General features: G+C 41.0%; 1 protein-coding gene across 1 annotated transcript; it reads right to left on the reverse strand.

Moving 5' to 3' along the window:
* Nucleotides 1-13,017: 13,017 nt before the first annotated feature.
* Nucleotides 13,018-20,367, reverse strand: RFK (riboflavin kinase). The gene is made up of 4 exons (XM_010952772.3): nucleotides 19,726-20,367; nucleotides 18,514-18,665; nucleotides 15,874-15,976; nucleotides 13,018-15,101 (listed from the first exon to the last, which is right to left on the reverse strand). The coding sequence occupies exons 1-4, from the start codon at nucleotides 20,210-20,212 to the stop codon at nucleotides 14,971-14,973; spliced, it is 873 nt and encodes a 290-aa protein (XP_010951074.2). The 5' UTR covers nucleotides 20,213-20,367; the 3' UTR covers nucleotides 13,018-14,970.
* Nucleotides 20,368-21,217: the final 850 nt, after the last annotated feature.

Genomic DNA, 21,217 nt, shown 5'->3' on the forward strand with positions numbered 1-21,217 from the left:
CCATAAACACACTGACCAAGTGCTCGACCTCTAAGGAAATCTGTTTACCTTCCCACTGCTTTTGGCTCTCTAAAAAGCAACTAGAGTTCCCCCTAGCAGAATACTTTCTTAATAGAAGTCCTATTTACTTTGACTGTCGAAGAGAATCCATGCTTCTACAATAAAACCCTCCCTTCTCCCCCAGTCTTACAAAAACTCAAATGTTAGAGTTTGGCTATGAAGCCAAGGGTGATCTTGGTATGCTGAGAACACTGGGAAAGGAAGGATGTCAGCAACCCAGGCTTTCTCTAGGTCACTCTGACTTTGAATCTATGTAGAAAACCCCTTAGGATATAGGGTTAGAAAGTGGCCTGAGAGCAGAGGCAAGAAAGGGGACCTGTCTGAACTGTGGAGCTGAAAACTCAGGAAGACCTTCTTGGTCTCCTTTGGCCCCAAAGGCTGAGCTGAGGACCACATTGTAGGCATCGAGCTTTTCTCCACTCAGTGGCCGGGACTTTAGATGTCAGTTGGGCACGGGGGCTTTGCAGACAAGACGGTCAGAGGCAGGAGACCAGAAGGTCAGACAACCAGGTGGGAGCAAGTGAAAACCAAAGTCTAGGTGCTGCAAGATTTTCAAAAAGGTGGTACTTAGTCTGGGTTTTAGCAGCCCTATCAGGGTACCTTGGGCAGTATTTTTAGTATTGATCTGTTCCTGGAACAAAGGAACCCAGAAACCTAATCAAATTGCTAATCAAGAAGTGACCGGGCAAAGCCAGAATCCTTGACAAAGAAGTCCAAATTTGTGATGCCTCTCCCTGGGCTCTGAGGGGTTGTGAGGCATCTTTGTGACTAATGCTCCAGGATTATCCGAGGGTGTTTCTCTCTTTTTCTCTCTCTCTCTCCTTCTCTTGGCCTGGGATTGGAATTTTTATTCCCCATGATCCCTTTGGCCAAACTCCATGCTGAGTCCTTCACTGCGTTTGAAACGTCCTTTGCAGCACAGCTGTATAACATCTGCATGGTTTCTCTGTCCTGTTTTTCTGTTGATCTTCACTTTTAAAGAGCTGTTTGCTGTTTGCCTGTCAAATCAATTTCATCCCCTGTAGGGGATTTCTGCTGGCCTTAAATAGACTTGCCTCTTAACGTTTGCTTGCGAGGACTGAAGGAGATAATGCGTGTGATCTGTAGTTCTGTTGTAAACGATAAGGTGCTACACCAGTGTTATCTCCCTGTTCACCTGTAGTCCATCCTAGGCAGGCATGCCGCTTATACTGTGGAAACTGGGAGAAATCAAACAATATTCTCAGGCCAAGCATCTAGGTGTGATTTCTCAGAGAACTAACTGGGTCAGTCAGAGGCAGCTACATAATTCATGGGGCCTGGTGTAAAAATTATTAAGAATTTCAAGATGGTGGCAAGTTTCAAGACAGCGGCAGCAGAGTTTTGAAACTAAGTAGGGCTCTTCTACGCATCAGACCCTGTGCAAACGCCTGGGTGGCACAGCCATGAAGCCAGCCACGACTTCAGCATATTCAGAGCAATGGAGGCTAGCTAGCAAAATGCATCAGCTACTGCACCTACCTACACCCCCAAAATGTCTCAAAGACTTTTTATAAAGGTGGTAGCTTTAGGGAAAAGGGATGAAAAGCTCCATAAGATCTCCAAAACATGTAGACATAAGGAGAACGCTGAGGAAGATGTCAAGATATGAAAGAAGAATTTCTTTTCATGATAAGAAGCTTCATCGAAAGACAACTAGTCTCCGAGTCAGAATATCTCCGTGTCCATCTTAGTGTGACACTGGCCAAGTCATGTGAGATGATGTCAGGGGCTGTGCTTTGTGTACTATAAACTTGTAAACTGCAAAACAATTGAAGTATAAACTTTCACTGTTGCCATTTTTAAGGGCAGTTCTTAGTCCTTTTAGAAAAGACCCATACACGTTCCAACTCAGTCCCCACCATGTGCAGCTCCCTACTCACTCCAAGGCAACAGGTGGGGAGGGCTTCATGTTGTTCCAAATCTGTCTTTTTTTTTTTTTTTCCTTGTTTCTATTCCCTCCCTCTGGGCTAAAAACAAAAATATTTCATGTGTAATTTCATGTGTAACCTGTATGGAAGTCTTTATCCTGCTCTAAAGGGCAGGAGGGGTGGGAAGAAGAACTGGGCAAACTCACCCCACCTGACCTTCCTTGGGTTGTGACATCAGAGCTCTGTTTACATAGTTGAAGGGCCGGGAATGTTGGAATGGAGGGAGGAGAATGATTCAGGAGGCTACGCTACATCCCCTGCTTTTGTTTTCCTGCTGGCTTGTCAGCTGCTCTGAGCCACAAAGAGATGAAATAAATAAAGTTCTTCTCCATCATTTGGCGCCATCTGTTTCCTTTCTCATCCTTTCCCGAAAATTTTTTTCAATAAACACGATGAAATAGACAACAGAGGATGTCTACAAGAACACCTTCATCTCTCCTCAAGGGTAGATTTTTTTTGGAGATTTTTGGCATCTGCAGAAAAGTCTCCTGTGCTGCTTGTTCTGTCCTCCACATCTTGAAGGTACTGGGAAAATGAAGGGACAGGATGCGCCCCTCTTTACTGTATAGGGGTGAGGCAGACAATTCATGATTCCTCTCACAGAAATGTGTTCACCACATATTTACTAGAGAGCAGGCACCACATAGGGCTGATGAAGATCAAATCAAATAAATTGAAACTTCTCCAGAAGACTGTGTTCCTCAAAGTCACAGACATTATCTTATTCCACCTTGTATTCTTAACACACAGCAGAGTGCTAACACACAATAGTTGCTCTGTAAATATTTGTGGAGTGCCTATTTGCCCACAGAAATCACTGTCCGCAGCTGAACAATACTAGACTCTCTGCATATAATCTGGGAGTTTGCTGTGTCCTTAAAGTTACAATGTTATCTTTGGCTGGGGAATAACCACATTACAAGAAGAATTAGCCTTTACCAAGTTCATAGTCTATTTTCAGGTACTATTAGAGGCACTTCACATGATCAACTTGTTTAATCCTTTTCACTGTCATAATAACTTGATGAGGTAGGCATTACTGTGGTCCTTGTTTTACAGATAAGACACTAAGCCACAGAAAGGTAAAAAAAACTCGCCCACGTTTGCACAGAAACTGGTCCCAGGGGCCTTGTTTCTAATCTCCCAGACTGCAGCTGCCTAATTCCTCCAGAACCAAGCACAAGGAGAGCAAATTAAAATGGACTTTCAAACTTTTTTTGACTGTAATCTATAATCAAAAAAAAAAAATTTTTTTTACACCAATACCTCTTTGTAAAACTGAAGCAAAGCTTTCAGGAAACAGAGGGGGAGAAGACCTAGCTCAGCGGTAGAACGCATGCTTGGCACGCGCAAGGTGGTCCTGGGTTCAATCCCCTGTACCTTTATTTAAACAAACAAACAAACAAACCTAATTACCTCCCCTCCAAAACAAGCAAAAATTTTTAGTTTCAGGAAACAATCTTATCTAAATTACATTTCTTCCATCATTTTCTTCCTTGCTTCCTTTCTTTGCTGACCACAGTCCATTAATTCGATTTCACAATGCAACGGGTAAAACCCCCTGGGTTAGGGAAAAGAGTCCAGCTTACCCGGCTGACCCTGAGCTTGCTGTGCTTGTGACTTCTCTGAGCATTCTCTACCGGGGCAATTTAACTGCAATGTCTGTGGTGCTTCCAAGCCCCCTTCAGACTGTGAACTTCCAGAAATCCTTCTTCTGCCCGTCTTCTGTGTCACAGCACCTCTCTAGGCTGCCACCTTGGGTCTCTTTCGGATTTGGCTCAAGCCTTATCCTCATATCTGGTCCACAAGAAGCATACACCTTTCCCCCTCTCTCTACCCCTCCACTGAGGATGAAAGGGCCACCCTTCTCTCTGCTCTGTTGTCTAAGGCCAATCCAGCTACAGCTTCTCATACAGTTCCAATGTCCCACCTCCCAACTGAGGGCACACAAGCTCTCTGATGGATACACTTGAAAAGGATACAGAGTACGTGGATATTTATCTCCAAAGAAGTTCTCCCTCTCCCCTCTTCAACTCCACGTCTCTATAGGTAGGAGGGGGGTGGTGGGAAGAACAGTTTCACGTTCTCTTAGCAGGAACTGGATTTTCTAGGATTTAGTATTGGAATATGGGGGATTTAGGAACACTTATTACAGAGATTTTTTCCTTGGCAGGCTCTTCCAAAAGTATAAAGGAAAGAAAAGCCCTGTATTCACATCATTTTACAGATGGATGGGCTACATTTAAGTGGAGGGAAAGAGAAGAGAATGAGCAAAGGCTTGGCATCTGGAATAAGCAGTCAGAGTTTGGGGCTTACTAGAGGACGTGGCCTTGCTGTGGAGGGGCCATGTATGATGAAACTTTACAGGGAACAAGAGCTTGAATCACAGCAGGTGGCCCACAGAGCTTGCCAGGGCCTTCTGGCATCAGCTGATTGCCCCGGTCCAGTCTGTGAACTGAATCCTTGGTACACCCCAGTTCCTCCAGGCTCAGAGACCTTGTTTCTGTCCACAGCATGTCAATGTGATAAAGATTGATGTGTTTGTGAACTTTCTGCCTTTTTGCTACCTCAACTAAAAGTTTGATCTCAGCTTTGCTAACTATCCTGTGCCTGAAACACTCCAGCCAGTAGACGCAAAAGCCAACTGAAGGGTGAGCTACCATGTCCTTCCAAAGCTGCTAACTGGTCGGCCTGGGGATCAACCTCGCCCACTACTCCACCATCCATATCTCCCAGGGTCCCATGTATCAGCTCCTCCAGGACCAGGAGGCTAAACAAGAGTCTACTGACATTGTTTCCCTCCTGTAAAAGGTGAGGACCTGGGTTCCACACTCAGCTTTGAAATTTTCTACCACCACAGATAATCTGAGATTGTCTTTGACTTTGTTTCTTCATCTGAAGTGTAATAACATCTAGCTAGATGTCTCAGACTTATTAAGAGGAGAAATGAAGTGATGTGAATAAAGACACACTGAGGATCCAGTTGCTCCGACCACTAAAATTTACCTCTGGGCAGCAGGTGAAGTGGAGAGAACGTAATCCCTTCCATCCTGATTCTCAACCGTGAAACAAGGGACATCGTACTCTGCTTCTGAATGTTCAGTGTGAACTTAGTCACCTGTGTTTGACTTTTAAAACTGTATTCTTACAAAGAGCATGGCATCCTGGGTGTAGCTGAGCGTCTGCAGTGGTATTTCATCTTCGCCATCCCTTTGTGAGACTGTCTAAAAAGAAATGAAGAAAATAAACTTTCAAAAGGGGCAGAGAATCCTTCCATCTTCTAAAACTTCAAAAAATGACTCAAATGAAATCAATAGGAAACAGCAGAGAACGGGTCTAGCTGTTCAGGCTAAGAGCCAGGGGAAAATTCTGGTTTTGAAATACAGTGGAAATCTCAGAATACTAGTATTACGTTTTGTCAGGTTCAGGAGACAAGATTAGAAAACAAAACCAAACCAAACCAAAAAAAACTTCATCGGACAGAAATACATGGATGGGGAGGCTTTACTAAGTTTGAAATACAGGCAAATCTGTAAGCAAAATAACTCCACCATAGAAAATATTTATTTTGAAGGCTCAGACATGCCTAAAGGGACCCTGAGATTAACCTGGAATTCCTTTGAGTGACTCATGGTTAGAAGCAGGTGTTTGTTTACATGGATCCAAGCAGAACACACACCAGAGAATCCTCTCTCAAAGCCCCAGAGGGAGTGACTCTTCTAGGATTTATATCCATCTGCTTCCAGAAAAGTGCTGGCAGGGCTGTCTTTTACGTGTACAAATGAAATTGTTGACATGAAAATAGAGGACGTGAACCCTGAGGGAGTAGGTTGATCAATCCAAGCACAAGTTTAAATATTTCTTAACAATGGAGGCCTTCAATCAAGCGGAGTCTTTGGAGCCTTCGGCAGAAGCCACAGAGAGAAGACAGTCAAGAGTCTGCCTTAGAGGGAGGGTGGGAAAGGGCAGAGGTCCTCTTGCTTGCCCATTGCCCAGGGCACTTTCATGAGGCTCTATGGCTCTTTGGAGAACATTTTGAAAATCAAGGTTCTAGGCGATTATAGCTAGTGATTGAAATTAGCCCTGAGTTTCCTGCAAATCGGGATAAAAAGGGAAATACCATGGGTCACTTTTTCTTCCTTCAGTAAAAGAAAACAAAAGGTTTTTCAGTCTCTCTGCAACATTCTCACTTAATATAAGGAATGCTTTTTGGAGTGGCTGGAGGAGTGGACAGAGTGCATGGACTCAGATCATTATATCCTTCAGAGTTAGATAATGATAATGGATATTTGTCTTTTTTTTTTAACACCCATTATTGGAACCCCTCCTTATGTTTAGGGAATTTATTTCCCACTGCATGAGCCTTGATGGAAAAGCTTCTCTCTATAGAAGCTGAGACAGCCAGGTACTCAGTTTTCCAGCCCCTCTCGCAGCTAACACACGGGCACACTAGGCCAACCAGATGCTCATCATAGAAAGATCAGTTTCCAGGGCAACAGGGCCAGCCAGCAACATGGAGGATGGGGTTCTGGTGTGTCTGATGGGAAATCATGTCGCCGCGGCCTCGTGAAAGTGACACTGCCCCCGGCGAACTAGCTCTGTGGGATGATTCCGGCTCTGGTTGTGATGTCCCCTTTTCTCACCTAGTTTCCAGCTTTCCCATCCATTCCCTGAGCTACCCATCATTCTTCTAGTAAATTCCTTTCCAGACGAAATCAGCCAGAATCCATGTGTTACTTGCAACCAGTTAGATTCCACATCAAAATGGTAACATGTGAGGCTTAGGTCTGCTGTGGGAAATACAAAAGATAGTATTGTGCAGTCACGGAATACTTGTATTTGACTTAAGAGAATTCAACTATATGGGTTTGTTGCACAAGAGCATGAGAGAAAAGTAAGACTCTTATTTGCTCAGTTATTGTTGCCTGTTCAAACCCCACCAAGGCCTGTGCTGTCCCATAGTAAGGCAGCCTTGGCCAAAATGCAAAGAGACACATAAGAATTAAATCTTAGGTTTGAGTTTCAAAAGACCCAGGTTTTAGCAACTTAAAAATAAGTTCAGAAGTTCTCAGGGGTCCTTCTGACTTCCATATCTGCCTTTTGGCCATGCTTGCTGACTTTACAACCTAATCCCTTCCTAAGATGAGGCTCCACTGTACACAGCAATAGTGAGCACTCCACAGGGACCGGTACCCACCCCTTTCCCACACACCCCTCAGCAGCTCTGCTCTCCCCCTTGTCCTGGGTGACCCAGGGAACTAGTACTGATTTAGAGCATTGACCTGAAGAAGCTCTATTAAGACCGATATCCTGGAGGCATTTCAAATCTAGTTCCAAAGAGAAAAATTATAAGTATTTTATAGATGCCTTTGTATCTTCTTCACTCCCAATTCAACGGCTCACATCTGTTTCTATTAGAGATAGAGAAAAGAGAAGAGAGTGGGGAAGATTAGACTGGGAGGGGAGGGGAGAGGAGCACAAAAGAGAGAAGGGAGGAGGTGGGAAGGATGGAAGAGGTCATCTATTTTGTTTCACATCAGGGTTCCTGTCTTAATCTGTTCAGGCTATGATAACAAAATACCACAGACTGGGTGACTTACAGACAACAGAAATTTATTTCTCACAGTTCTGGAGCCTGGAAGTTGGAAATCACGTTGCCAGCAGCTTCAGTTCTGGTGAGAGCCCTCTTCGAGGTTGCAGACTGCCAACTTCTCGTTGCATCCTCACATGGTGGGAAAAAAGTGAGAGAGCTCTCTGGGGTCCTTTTATAAGAGCACTAATCCCATTCATGAAGGCTCCACCCTTATGACCTAATTACCCCCCAAAGGCTAGTACATTGCTAATACATCGAGTGTTAAGACTTCAACATATGAATTTGGGGAGGGACACAAAAATTCAGTTCCCAGTATTGGCATCTTGTGATCATCTACACCTCCAACTAGAACAGTAAACATTTTTAATTCACCTGGATATTCTAGATTTGAAGATGCCGATTTCACTTTAAATCCATAACTATCCTTCTCAAATATTAAGACCTATGCTTCAAAATTATGTGCACAGAAATTACATAAAACACGCACAGTAATTGGGAAAAAGGCGGTTACTACAAATGTTCTGGAAAAAGTTGAAAAAAAGCTCTTCTAGCTCAGGAATTGGCAAACAATGGGCTTGTAGGCCAACTCCACCCTCCTGCCTCAGTAAATAAAAATTTGAAACACAGTCATGCCCATTCATTTATGTATTGTCTATGGTTGCTTTTTTGCTATGGCAAAGCCTTAAGAATTTTGTCTGGCCCTATACAAAAAAAAAAAAGTTTGTCTACCCTGCTCTGGATAACAGGGAAAGCCCGAGGCTTCTAGAACAGGGCCATCTGAAGTGTGGTCTGTGACTGCTACTGGCCTATGGACTGTCTCTCACTGAAATTTGAGAGTGTTTAAAATCTATAGCATTTTGACACTGTGAAGACATCCAAGTGTGTGAGTATTTTTCTAGTAATTTTTATTTTATTTTTTAAGTGTTCATGAAGGATTAGAAGTAACAAAAGATTCTAAAAGTCACAATTTTTGTTAGAAAAATATGAGATAATTTGGTACTCCTCATAATAACTTTAGGCCTCGACAGATAACAAAATTCACCCTGGAGGTTTCATCCATGGCATAGATTTTGCCTTGGAGAATGAAATGCAGCTGAGGGAGGTAGAACCAGCTTTAAATTTTTTTTTTTTTTTTGGTTCGACAAGCTAGGTTCCCAGTGAAGCTTTCTCTAATCTTGTTCCTATATTAAGGTCTTAATATCCAAGATACATTTATTTCTAAGTAATGTACAATTGTATACAGAACATTTTCTATATGTAGGTGTAGTGCTAGGGGAATTAAAATACAGCCCAAGGCCTCTAGAAGCTTCTAGGTAAAAGAGCTAAGGTGATTATCAAAATACAAGACATTGGAGTTTGTAGGAGGTAGCTATAAAGAGCCTAGTGCAGGTTGGTACATAAATCCATATATTCATGAATGCCATTCGAATATATCCATCTCCCTTCTGTTAAATGCCCTTCAACCTAACTGAGAAATGCAACCCGTTGAGACCTTTAAGGGAGGGTGACTGTGTATGGGAAAGTGATCGGAGAGCCGCGCTGAGATGCCAGGGCCAGACAGCTCTCTCCAAGGGGCTGGCTTCCACAGGCCAACAGGTAAAGGTGGAGTAAGCAAGGGGAGATTTTTAGACTTCAGTGCTTATATAGGAAATAATGGCTGAAAATAAATGAGAAATGACAAAAAGGGGAAACTAAGTAGAAGGCAGAGAATCTTATATGCAGTATCCAAAAAGTTGAGAAACAGTCAACTTAAACAATTCATCAGTTCTGTTTTCAAGAAATGTGGACAATGCCTTATCAGATAAAGTACCTCAGAATTTAAGCCATGGATCCAATTGTTAATCTGAAAAAATAACAGTAAATATATAATTTTCCCTGTGCTTCCAGACTTTTTTGGGTCCTCTATAGTTAAACTGTCTAGTATAGTAGTCACGAGGCATGTGCAGCTGTTTCAAGTAATTACTAGAGAGTGAAGAAATGGAACGCCATCAAGAGAGCAGGAAGCTCTACTGGACAGCACTGCTTTACAAAGTGTGTTTTTTTTTCCCCCAGATTACTAGTTGGGCTCACTGAATTCAGTTACTTTATTTGAAAAGGTGTTTGGAAATTGAACAAAAACATACTGACCTTGTAATTTCAAACTATAATACACTGTTTAAAAATAAGTTTATCCTGGGATGAGGGGTATAGCTCAAGGGTAATGCGCCTGCTTGGTGTGTATGGGGTCCTGGGTTCAATCCCCAGTGTCTCTGCTAAGGGGGAAAAAAGAAAAAAATAAGTTTATCCTAAGTTTCACAACTTTTTAACATTCTGTAAATATATAATTAACTTTTTAAAGGCTAACTTTTCATATTAAACAACTTATGGTTATTAGGGGAAAAGAGGTGGGAAGGAATAAATTGAGAGTTTGAGATTTGCAAATATTAACCACTGTATATAAAATAAATGACATTCCTTATGTATTAGCACAGGGAACTATATTCAGTATCTTGCAGTAGCCTATAATGGAAAAGAATATGAAAACAAATGTATGTACGTATATGTATGACTGAAACATTATGCCGTATACCAGATATTGACACATTGTAAACTGACTATACTTCAATCAAAAGACTGATTTTTATTTTTATCAGGATATACCTAGCATAATTTAAAGAATTATTCAACAAGACAGTGTAAGAAAAAGAAATACTAGTTTGTTCCCATTACATCCCATTTTCCACTCTTTAAAAGTGAGCAACTTCATGAAAAAAAAGTCAGTGAAGGGCCACAAATGGCAATTCTTATGGGTGAGTTGTATTCCGTTACATATATATGCTGCATCTTCTTTATCCATTCATCTGTTGATGTGCACTTAGGATGCTTCCATATCTTGGCAATTATAAATAATGTTGCTGTTAATAGCAGGGTGTATGTATCTTTTTGAATTAATTCTTACTGTGAGGTTGCCTTTATTTCTTTGATAACTATGGAAGTTTAAAAAGCTAATGCTCTAAACATTCTTAGAAACATTACATATATGTAAATTTTAAGAAATGTGTAGTATATTGTGTATATGTATTTACATGCAATATATTGTATATGTGCAGTCAAACTGTAACAATTCTACCTAATAAAACTAAAAAATGAAATTAAAAAAAAGAATTAAAAACAAAAGTGAGCAACTTCAGCCCTTTCAGTTATTTCACATGTACCTCCCTATCTCCACGGGACATGCTCATACTTCTGCTGCTTATGTTTTCAGATTAAGAATCTACCTGTTCATTTCCCACTTACGGAAGATGAGCATTTCTCTTCCAAACTCTCCCTTCTATTGCTGCCCCATGCACACTTCCCATCTCCTCATCCTTCCAATAAATGTATTTTGCTTTATAAAATTTCAGTGCAGTAATCCTTGTGACCGCATAAATTATATTCAGAGCTGAGCTATACAGAACACAATTTGCCTTATGTGAGCGTGTACAAATAGATATAAAGCTTGATGAATTTTCACAAAGTGAGCACCCTACACAACTATCACCCAGATCTAGAAACAGGACATTGAGACAGAAGCACCCAACAACCTTCATGACCTTGTCACCTCCCTGTCCTCAAGAACTACGCTGACCATTTTTGCTCTAGTTTTGCCTGTTCTTAAATTTTATATAGAATCATACAATATATATTCATTTTTGTCTGCTTTCTTCTGCTTTCTGGTTTGAGATCAAAGTTTAGGTTGTTGATCTTTCTTATCTATGTATTTAAAGCTATAATCTTTTGATAGCATTAGCTAGCTTCATCCAGTAAATTTTTACACGTTGTGTATTACCATTCACTTCAACATAGCTTTCCATTGTGATATTTTCGTATTTTTAAAATATTTTTTTCTCCACTATGTTGTGATGAATGTGTTCTTTATACCAATCCTTAGAAACCTGTTGAAGACATTTTATATATCCTGGACAACAGCTGCAGTTGAGGTCATTATCTGATTCGTTTATGATAATACAGTCATTTCCCAAGAGCCATCACATTTCTGTATAGTCTGAACAAATAATGATAGGAGCCTTTAGCCTGAATCTTTCAGGATTTTTAATGATGGCACTTGGCAATTTCCCCAGATGCAGCATTGATTCGGTTTACTATTCTGGCTTCTACATGGCCCTTGATACTGTCAGGGAGCCAAAGTGGGGATTCTGTCAGTGGTCAAGTATGTCTCTCCCAAGTATCCACTCAGGAACAGAGCAAGTTAAGCACAGGGAGGTCCAAGGACTGAGCTGCCTGTGACACAAGCTAGGGCTCAACCTCCACGTACGACCTGACACAAAAGGAAGCCAACTGTCAAAGAAACATTTAGTCCCAGCCACATCACTAAGAGCAGGAAGGTGAACTTGGAGTGAAGAGACAACAGGGATGACAGCACAGTCACAGACTTCATCAGATCGCACAGTTCACCAGTTGTGACTAACCTATGCTTAACGTGTCCACTAAGTTTTAAATTTCAGTTTTTTCATCATTAGAAAGAAATTCTATTTTGATAATTCTTAAATCTGCCTGACTTTTATAGAATCTTGTTATTTTAGCATTTTTGACACTATTTCTTTACCCATATTAAACAGTCATTTTGGATTCTGTACCTGGTAATCCCCGTATGTGTCATCTTTGTAGAGCTTATTCTGTAATGTACTGCTAACTCTTGCTTACGATAGCATCTCTTTTTATAGGGTAGATTTATTTCCTAGCTCAGTCTCTGAAGGTCGGATTGGTTCTCCTCTATCAGCTTCCACCCATTTTCCGAGGAAGAGAGGAAGAGGAAAAGGCTGACCCTTTCACCAGGAAAGCAAATCTGTCCTCATAAATCCCAAGCAGACTCCTCTTAAATCTCTCTGATCAGAACCCGGTTACATGGCCACAGGGCCGGCCCTAACTGCAAGCCTTTAAGCCTCCCTAGTTGAGAGCCCTGTAGATGGTGTTGACAGAACAACTGTGAACTCCTGCACACAGTAGAGACAGGCAGAGTCCCAAGTCACTGCTATAGGGTTGGTGGCACAAGTCATGAGGGTTACAGAACTCTGTTTTGGAGCAGGAGTTATGGAAAGGACCTCAGACCTATTTACACTAGCCTGGCTCTTAAAACTCCAAAATATAATGCAGGACCCTCACTCTCAGAAAGTGGACTTTTCAGAGTACTGATGCCCTGTGAATCCTCTCCAAATATACGTGTCCTTGCTTCAGAAATAAATACAGGGGCCCCTAAAGGCCCGGCCATCGGCTGTGGAACGACCACCGCACGCCTGGCCCTCCCTAGAGCGCTGCCTGTAACGTGCTATGCAGGCCCTCAAACACACCCATGGTAACCATGACCATCGGCCAACAAATCAGGAACTTAAGTAGACAAAGCATAAGATTCAAACCGACACACAGAAACAAGAAATATCAGTTGGTCAGGATTTATTTCAAGGCCTGAAACAATTCAGACTAATCAAAAATGCCCCTACCGCAATTTCTTACAATATAGAAATACTTAACATAAAACTTAAAAAAACATAGACACTATTACCTAACTCCTAAACCACACACCATACAATTTTCAAAGGCGAAAGTTATTTAACAAAATGTAAGGTGACGATACAGTATCAAAGAACTTTCACACTTAAGACATAATCAGCAGCAAGATTTTCAAACACAAATCTTTTACACTTTCCATGTTTGTTTTTAACTTTGTTTCATAAAGCCACTGATAACTGAGGCTTCCCTCAAGTAGAGGATTTCTAACATTAAACAATATTTCCTATGTATTTTTATAAAGAAGAAATGAAAGACACTTACTACATTGTTTGCCAAAAATTCATACACCAAAAAGTAACACACAATCCAACTGAATTTATCCGTGCTTCCCTCTTCTCCAACATTAGCTTTAGATGTTTTCTGAAATATTTGTTAAAATCAGTTATCTAATTAATTTATACAGATTAGGGGAAAATGGTTTTATAATGATTTATCTTTAAAATTACCTTCTAGATACTTCTGCACCCAATCCCCCGACTAAATCTGATGCTAAAGTGAACAATATTGCAATGTGTTGTGGGGGCCCGAACAATCTGCAGTCTCAATTTACTAAATATCCAAAGACTTCAACTTTCTGCCAATATAAACAAGTCTCAAGTGGCCAAAATTCACTCTTAGAGAAGGCAAAAATGCATAGCATGAATATTATTTAACTAAAACTTTATTACTTATGTTTTTCCCCCAGATACAAGCACTCTTCAGCATTAAATTACACTGTGCACACACAACCACAACAGTTTACATTTGCTTAGAAATATAATTACATTAAAAATAAATTCCTATTTCCTAGTTTAGTTGACTCTTAAATAGTTTCTCTAGGGGAAAAAAAAACAAGTATTTTGTGTTCTTTAAGGAATTGGCATATATAAATGAACTGCTCTATTCATTTAAACTTTGAGGAAATCTGAAGACTTTTTTGATATTTTTTCTAAAATGTAATACAGATATGTGCTTAATCTCTGTTCATATAGTGAAGGGACGGAATGGCAGATGCAGTCTTTTGTAAATGTAAACTGTACAATATTCTAAATGGAAAAACTGACACTGACAATTGTTTACAGGAAAAAAACAGTCAAGAAAGATGTTGAAAGACATCTACTTGTAAAAGAAAAGTGTTATTCAACACAAAAATGAGACCTAGAGATTTGAAAACACTCATTTTACTGTTTAAAAAAAACAAAACAAAGAAATAATAGGCAGAGAGTCTAGACCAATTAAAACAGAGGCAGCTGTAACAAAAATGGAACACAGTACAATGATTTGACCTCTTAGAGGAAATGACTAATTAAAATGAAATTTCACAAGTCTTCATGTCTATAATAATATATAAATGCCCCAAATATCAAAAATACAAAGTCAGGATTTTCCCCCTTAGGTTTGCAATAAACTGTCAAACCCGTTGAATATACTTGCTTTTCTAAGCCTTGTAATCAGCAGAGCATGCTACACAAATACATGCGTGCTAGAAGTTCACCACGAGAATTACAGTTCTCATCTCAAACTAGTTGTTGCCTTTTTACCCATATTTATACACATTTCATTTCCATTATAAGACACTTAAGACCTTTCTAGTGGTACATTTTAATCAACATATTACATAAAAAAGGATCTTGACTTCATAAGTGAACCTTTTTCGTACTGTAACATGATGGGTTTAACTAAGCAGTTGAAACATAATATGGTAACTACACTGCACTGTTTAAAACTAATTCACAGCTGTAGGAAAATGTCTGACTTTTAAAATACAACCTACATGAGACTGCAGAGTTATGAGCAGTAAAACCCTAGGAAACAGTGAATGAACAAATAAGATGAGTTTCATCAGTGGCCGTTCATTAGCTTGCCTTTAGCGACCTGGAAGAAGTTGTCCTCTTTGAGTTTCAGATGCTCTGGTGAGTCTAGTCGTTTCTTAGCTTCCTCAATATCACCTTGAATTGCTGCAATAAGTGCCTCTGCAGAGAGAATATTCCAGGGAAAGATGATGGAAACTGCTGCCCTGCTTGTCACTGCTCCTTTGCTCAGCTTCTCCTAAAATCTCATAGGCTGGCAGTGTCTCTGGCATTGGGAAGATACCCAATAAATGTCTTTCCATCCTTTCTCCCAGATGCATGGAAAAGTCAACAGTACATGAAAGATGTCCCTAATCTTGCAACTACTTAGAAGAAAGTCATTAGCAAAAAGGTACACTGCAAATACTAAGTGGAAGAAACAAATAGCCCATCAATTCTCTCCAGTATTTACACTTGTAAAAGCAGCTCAACATTATAATTAAGACTATCACACTGCACTAAGATACTTGATACTATTTGTTTCAAATATTTCGATTTACTCTTTCTTACACTGCAAGAACTGCAAAGCATCCATTATTCATCATAATATTAATTCTTATTTGGTCCTTAAAATATGAACAGGAAATAAAGATTTCACTAACTTCATACTGTTGGAGAGACAGCCAGCATGTCTCTAGGTTCCATCACTTACTATGTTACCCTGGGAAAATTACTTAACCTCTCTGTGCCAATTTCCTCATGTGCAAAATGGGCAAAATAATTCCTCATATGATTGTTGTAGGGATGAAGTGAACTGATTCATGTAAGGTACTTAAAGCAGTGGTCAGCACATAGTAAATGCTCAAATATCATCTGTCCTGCCATGGTTATTAGGAGCAGCAGTAGAACTTAGAAACCTGCAGTAATACTTAAGAAGATCAAAATAAGAACTTACCTAAAGAATCAAAATTCTTTTCTGGTCTGAGGTAGCCAACAATGGCCACGTTGAGGATTTCTCCATAGAAGTCCTCTTTGAAGGTGTGCATGATATGCGTTTCCTACAGTCAAGAAATGTTAAAAACATTACTATCAGATTACAGAATGCCTGAGATTTGAAATACATCTTCATGTTTATGGTGAGGTAATTTAAATGAAACAATCAACCCTCACTACATTTTTAAAGACAAGTTAAAATCTAAGAACAGTTTTTCCTGAATTCTTCCATCTCACATGTTCTTGACTCTGACCTTACATGTAAACATTATCACTGAGTAAGGCAGATGCTATACCACAAATCTGGCGCGATTTGCTGTTTTTAGAAAAAGCTAATGTGCACGAAAGTAATTAAGAGTCTTACCAAGGCGAAAAACTAAGTAAAGACATCAAGAGGGAAAGAGCAAACAAACTCTTCTTCAAAATACACTATTTCATTAAGTGAATTAAAAAAAAAAAAAGGCAACACAGTGGGAGAAGATATTTACAATACATAGTTCCAACAAAAGACCTGGATCTAGATTATATTAAGAATTTCTTTAAGTCAATAAGCGACAATCCAATTGTTTAAAAAGGGGAAAAGACCTGAACAGGCAGATCATGCATGTCCATTATTGGCAAAAAATAAAAGAAAAACTCTCCTCCTATCAATGGAAAACTGATGTTTCTCCTAACTATGGAAGGAACTCCAAAACACTCTTTAACTGGCTCTATAGAAATAGTTCTGTTATCTGAGTAGCTAATAAGGAAAAATTAGTCATGGGATAGACTCCCCTCCCCTTCATTTCCTCCTTCATTCCACAGAAAAATATCTTGTGTTCCTCCATCAATTCTTTTCCTTACCTACTCCAACAAATAACTGTCACATCCTTAACGCAGAAAAATAAGAGAACCACTGAGCACAATGTGAAATATAGTCCTGGGCCGTTTCTACTGCTAATAGCAGCCCTTAGCTGGTCTTCCAGCTGTTCTGCACTTCTCTACACACGCTTCGGAAAGGATGGAAGTTAGGTCAATGCTAACTGTTTCTGCCACATACCTGAGCTAACCAAAAGATTCAGCCACATCTAGCAGAAAATTAAGCACTTAAGCTGTGTGGGTAGAGTGAAAAGAACACAAGAATACGTATACCCTCAAAGGGGCTTCAGAGGGAAAAAGGTATCACCTTGCAATTTTATTAGAAAGCACCATCCATGTAATAAGCAGTTCTAACTTAACAGGGTGACCAAACAAATAGAGTAGATGACCTACATTAACTATAGTGAACGCATCTTTATTTCACTTTTACTTCTAGTAAAGGTTAATACAGAAGTAGGTATAAAAATTAATTATTAAACCAAAAGTAATTTTGGTTTGTAACTCCACTTTCTACTTTCTTCACGATTTAAAAGATAAATGCAGCAGCACTATTTACAATAGCCAAGACATGGAAACAGCCTAAATGTCCATCAACAGATGACTGGATAAAGAAGATGTGGTATATTTATACAATGGAATACTATTCAGCCATAAAAACCGACAACATAACGCCATTTGCAGCAACATAGATGTTCCTGGAGAATGCCATTCTAAGTGAAGTAAGCCAGAAAGAGAAAGAAAAATACCATATGAGATTGCTCATATGTGGAATCTAGGGGAAAAAAAAAGAACATAAATACAAAACAGAAGCAGACTCATAGACACAGAATACAAACTTGTGGTTGCCAAGGGGATGAGGGATGGGAAGGCACAAACTGGGATTACAAAATGCAGAATAGAGAAATAAGATTATACTGTATAGCACAGGGAAATATATACAAGAACTTGTGGTAGCTCACAGCAAAAAAAAAAAAAGTGACAATAAGTATATGTATGTTCATGTATAACTGAAAAATTGTGCTCTACACTGGAATTTGACACAACACTGTAAAATAACTATAACTCAATAAAAAATGTAAAAAAATTAAATTAAAAAATAAAAGATAAATGCAAAAAATTTTATTAATCTGTTATCAGACACACATTGTATAAAGATATAATCTATGAGTTTTTGTATAGTATTAAGTTGGTATAAATTCAAATTAGATTTTATAATTTTAGGATGTTGAATGCAATCCCCCTGATAATCACAAATAAAATATCTATAGAAAATACACAAAAGGAATTAAGAAGGGGATCAAAGTGTGTCACTACAAAAAAAAATTAACTAAACACAAAGACAGTAATGGAGGAACTGATGGACAAAAAAAAGCTATAAGGTATATTAAAAAAAATAGCAGAAATAGCAGAAGTCCCTACTTACCAGTAATTTAAATGAAAATAGATTAAACTCTCCAATCAAGACAGGGATTAGCAGAATGGTTAAAAAACCCCACAAGATCCAACTATACTCCCTTTACAAGAGACTCACTTTAGATCCAAAGACAAGTAAATCCAAAGAGAAAGGATGGAAAAGTTATTCCACTCAAATAGTAACTAAACACTTCATTTTTAAAACCCTTCAAATATGCTGCCAAAATTGTAGTATTTGGACTACATTGTGATCACCACTGATGAGCTCTATCTTCATATTACTCTAAATCATCACCTCATTCTCAGGTACAGAGTGAAATACAATCCTTACCATGGACTTTTTCGTATTCTTGTAGTATGGGTTCCAGCCTATGCTCACCACCATCTTGTGGACATCTCCACTTCCAACACTGGCCCAACCGTAATAGATGCCAGTAGATACATCAGCTGGCAGATTATCTACTACGTGTTCAGGAAAGTTAGCTACCAACAGAAGAAAATATGCTAGTGTTAGTTTTTAAAATTTTTAATTCAATATTTTTAAAATATTTTTAAAAATCACACACAAGGCTAACCTAAATCGTTCCGTTCACAATACTAGGACTCTGCCTACAACGATCAATCCCAACATTTCATAATCTGGCTGGGAATTCTTTCTCCCCTCCATACCGGTAGGTTAGGAAAAAGGTACCAGATTATAGTAAGTATATAAAGTACTAGATTATAGTTTGCGTATAAAGCACTCCCCTGAAACGTACTCAAGGTAGAAGAGAACAGGTACATGAAGAGCTGGATTTTTTAGATCCGGTCTTTCCTAAGGAGGTTCAAAAACTCTTGAGAAAGATTCTTATTTTCGAAATATCTGCTTTAACAGGTCTAGGGGCAGTCCTGGAACGTATTTTTAAGGATGAATTAAGCATACCTTCAGATCCTAAGTAGGAAAACTAATGTGGAGGGGGAGAGGGATGGGGGGGAGGGATCAGGGTGGGCGTAGCTCAGTGAAAGAGTGCCTGCTTAGCATGTACGAGATCCTGGGTTCAATCCCCAGTACCTCCGTTAAAATAATTTTTTTAATAAATGTATACAGACCAAAAAAGATAACCTGGTTCTCACTCAACTGCCTGTGTCATAATCTGGAGACAATCTACTAAAGATTTAAAGAAAACCTTACAGCTGGCGTGAAAATTTAGCCTATCTGGCTCACATTGCGTTTTCCCACAGGGCAAAACACGCCCCACGTTTGGTAGCTTTATCACGGCTGGATAGGGAGGCGGGAAAAGGGGATTCCGAAACTCAGCCCCGGCTTCCTGCCCTCACCTCCCCTCAAGCCAGGTCCCCGGAGAGCTCGAAGCCACAGGCAAGGACGCGCTCCCTCAGTCCGACCAAAGGTCCTCCGCCTCAACAAAGAGGAAGCGGGGCGGAGGGGAGGGTGTCACCTCTGTCCGTAGCCCCACGGCCCGGCTAAGAGCCCCTGGCTGACGTCCCTGCTCCCAGGTGACCCGGCCCAGGGTGGGAGGGGGTGTCCGCGCCCTCCCCCTCTCACCTGTGGGGATGCCCAACTGCTTGGAGCCGCGGCCGAAGCCCCGCACCACCCGGCCGCGGCAGAAGTACGGCAGGTGCCTCATGACGCCGTCCGCTTCGGCTGTAGGCTGCGGCTCGGTCCGCTCGTCTGGCGGAGCCGCCGTCGAGGCGGTGCCTGGACCCCCCGGACCAGCCGGGGACACTTGCGGGAACTCGGCCGGCCGGCCGAGCGAGCGGACGGGCGCACTACGCGCCAGGCGACACGGGCGACACGCCGCGGCGAGACCCTCACGCCGCTGACCCAACAGAAGGTACCGGACGACTGAGGGGCCGCCTCTCGGCTCCCAAACGCCGGCGACCGCGGAAGTTAAGTGCGAGTATGCGCGGGGAGCGCGGCGGAGACGGACCAGCATGGGAGGGCCCCCAACCCACCGAGAGCCGCGTGCCTGCGCACACTGCCCCGGCCGAGCGCCCCGGAGCCGGTTCGGCTTCCGTAGCCCCGCCCCCATCCGTAGCCCCGCCCCCGCTGGAGCCCTGGAGCGGCCGGTTCGCTACGCCTCGCTGTCTTTCCCGCCGCAAGAGGTGGGGACGCGCCTTTCAGCTGGGGGCTGTGACAGCGCTGTTCTCGGACAGTCCTAAGTATTTCTTTCGCCTCTTCCCTTTTCATTATGATCCTGGCGCCAAATGACATTCCTTAGCTCCTTGACAACTGCTGGGTTGATCGTCATTCATTGCTCGTTCGCTGTCTAAACGTTTGATAAAGCTAAATCCAGCTCAGAGGTCGCCTCTTCATGGCGGCTTTCCCTGACTACCTTACGGAAGTAGTCCTCCTCTCTCCAACCCACTTGACCACGGTCTGCAGCTCTACCAGAATGTAAACTCCAGGAAAGCGCGTCCTGGTCTGTGACGCTGTAACCCCAGTGACTAGTGGAAGGTTACAATGGTGGAGTTTTTTTGAGGAGCTGCCTACTGACTCTCCCTCCGTATCTGTCTCCTGGAGAACTTAATAAACATGATGAAAAGCTCAATCTCTATTTCAATGCAAATTCTTGGGTCCTCTGACCCATGGAACTCTAAACAGTACCTCCAGAAATACTTCCTGGGTCACTCCTGAGGTATACATGAGTCAATCACAAGATACATCATCTTGCCTTGTTCTTGAGGGAGAAGTTTTAATTGCTCTTTCACTTTTCTCTACAAATGTGTGTGACATTCTGTCTGACTTTGTAGTTACTTTCCTTTCACTTTGCATGTGGGGTTTAAATGAGATACGGTACCTACTGCACTTAACAAATTGCCTGGCCTGCTGTAAAAATGCACTAGCAACAGCATCCTTATCAATGATACATTAGATAAGGACAGCCTGGCAGATGAGAGCCTGGGAGAGCAGACACATGGGTCCCAGTCCTCCAACATTACAAGGTGTGACACTTAAAGTAAAATAATTAGTCACAGGGGATAAATGAGGAGGGGTTGTTTTAAGAATGAAATAAGATTATGATAAACACTTCACA

This window comes from Camelus bactrianus, chromosome 4 (assembly GCF_048773025.1).
Source record: "Camelus bactrianus isolate YW-2024 breed Bactrian camel chromosome 4, ASM4877302v1, whole genome shotgun sequence".
In the NCBI taxonomy this organism is placed as follows: domain Eukaryota; kingdom Metazoa; phylum Chordata; class Mammalia; order Artiodactyla; family Camelidae; genus Camelus; species Camelus bactrianus.

Coding starts and splice junctions, on each gene's coding strand:
- RFK (XM_010952772.3), bottom strand. CDS start 20,212: ATGGGGGCGGGGCTACGGAAGCCGAACCGGCTCCGGGGCGCTCGGCCG. Junction 15,977..18,513: donor AGAATACGAAAAAGTCCATG/GTAAGGATTGTA, acceptor TCTTGACTGTAG/GAAACGCATATCATGCACAC. Junction 15,102..15,873: donor AAAGAATTTTGATTCTTTAG/GTAAGTTCTTAT, acceptor TTCTCTCTGCAG/AGGCACTTATTGCAGCAATT.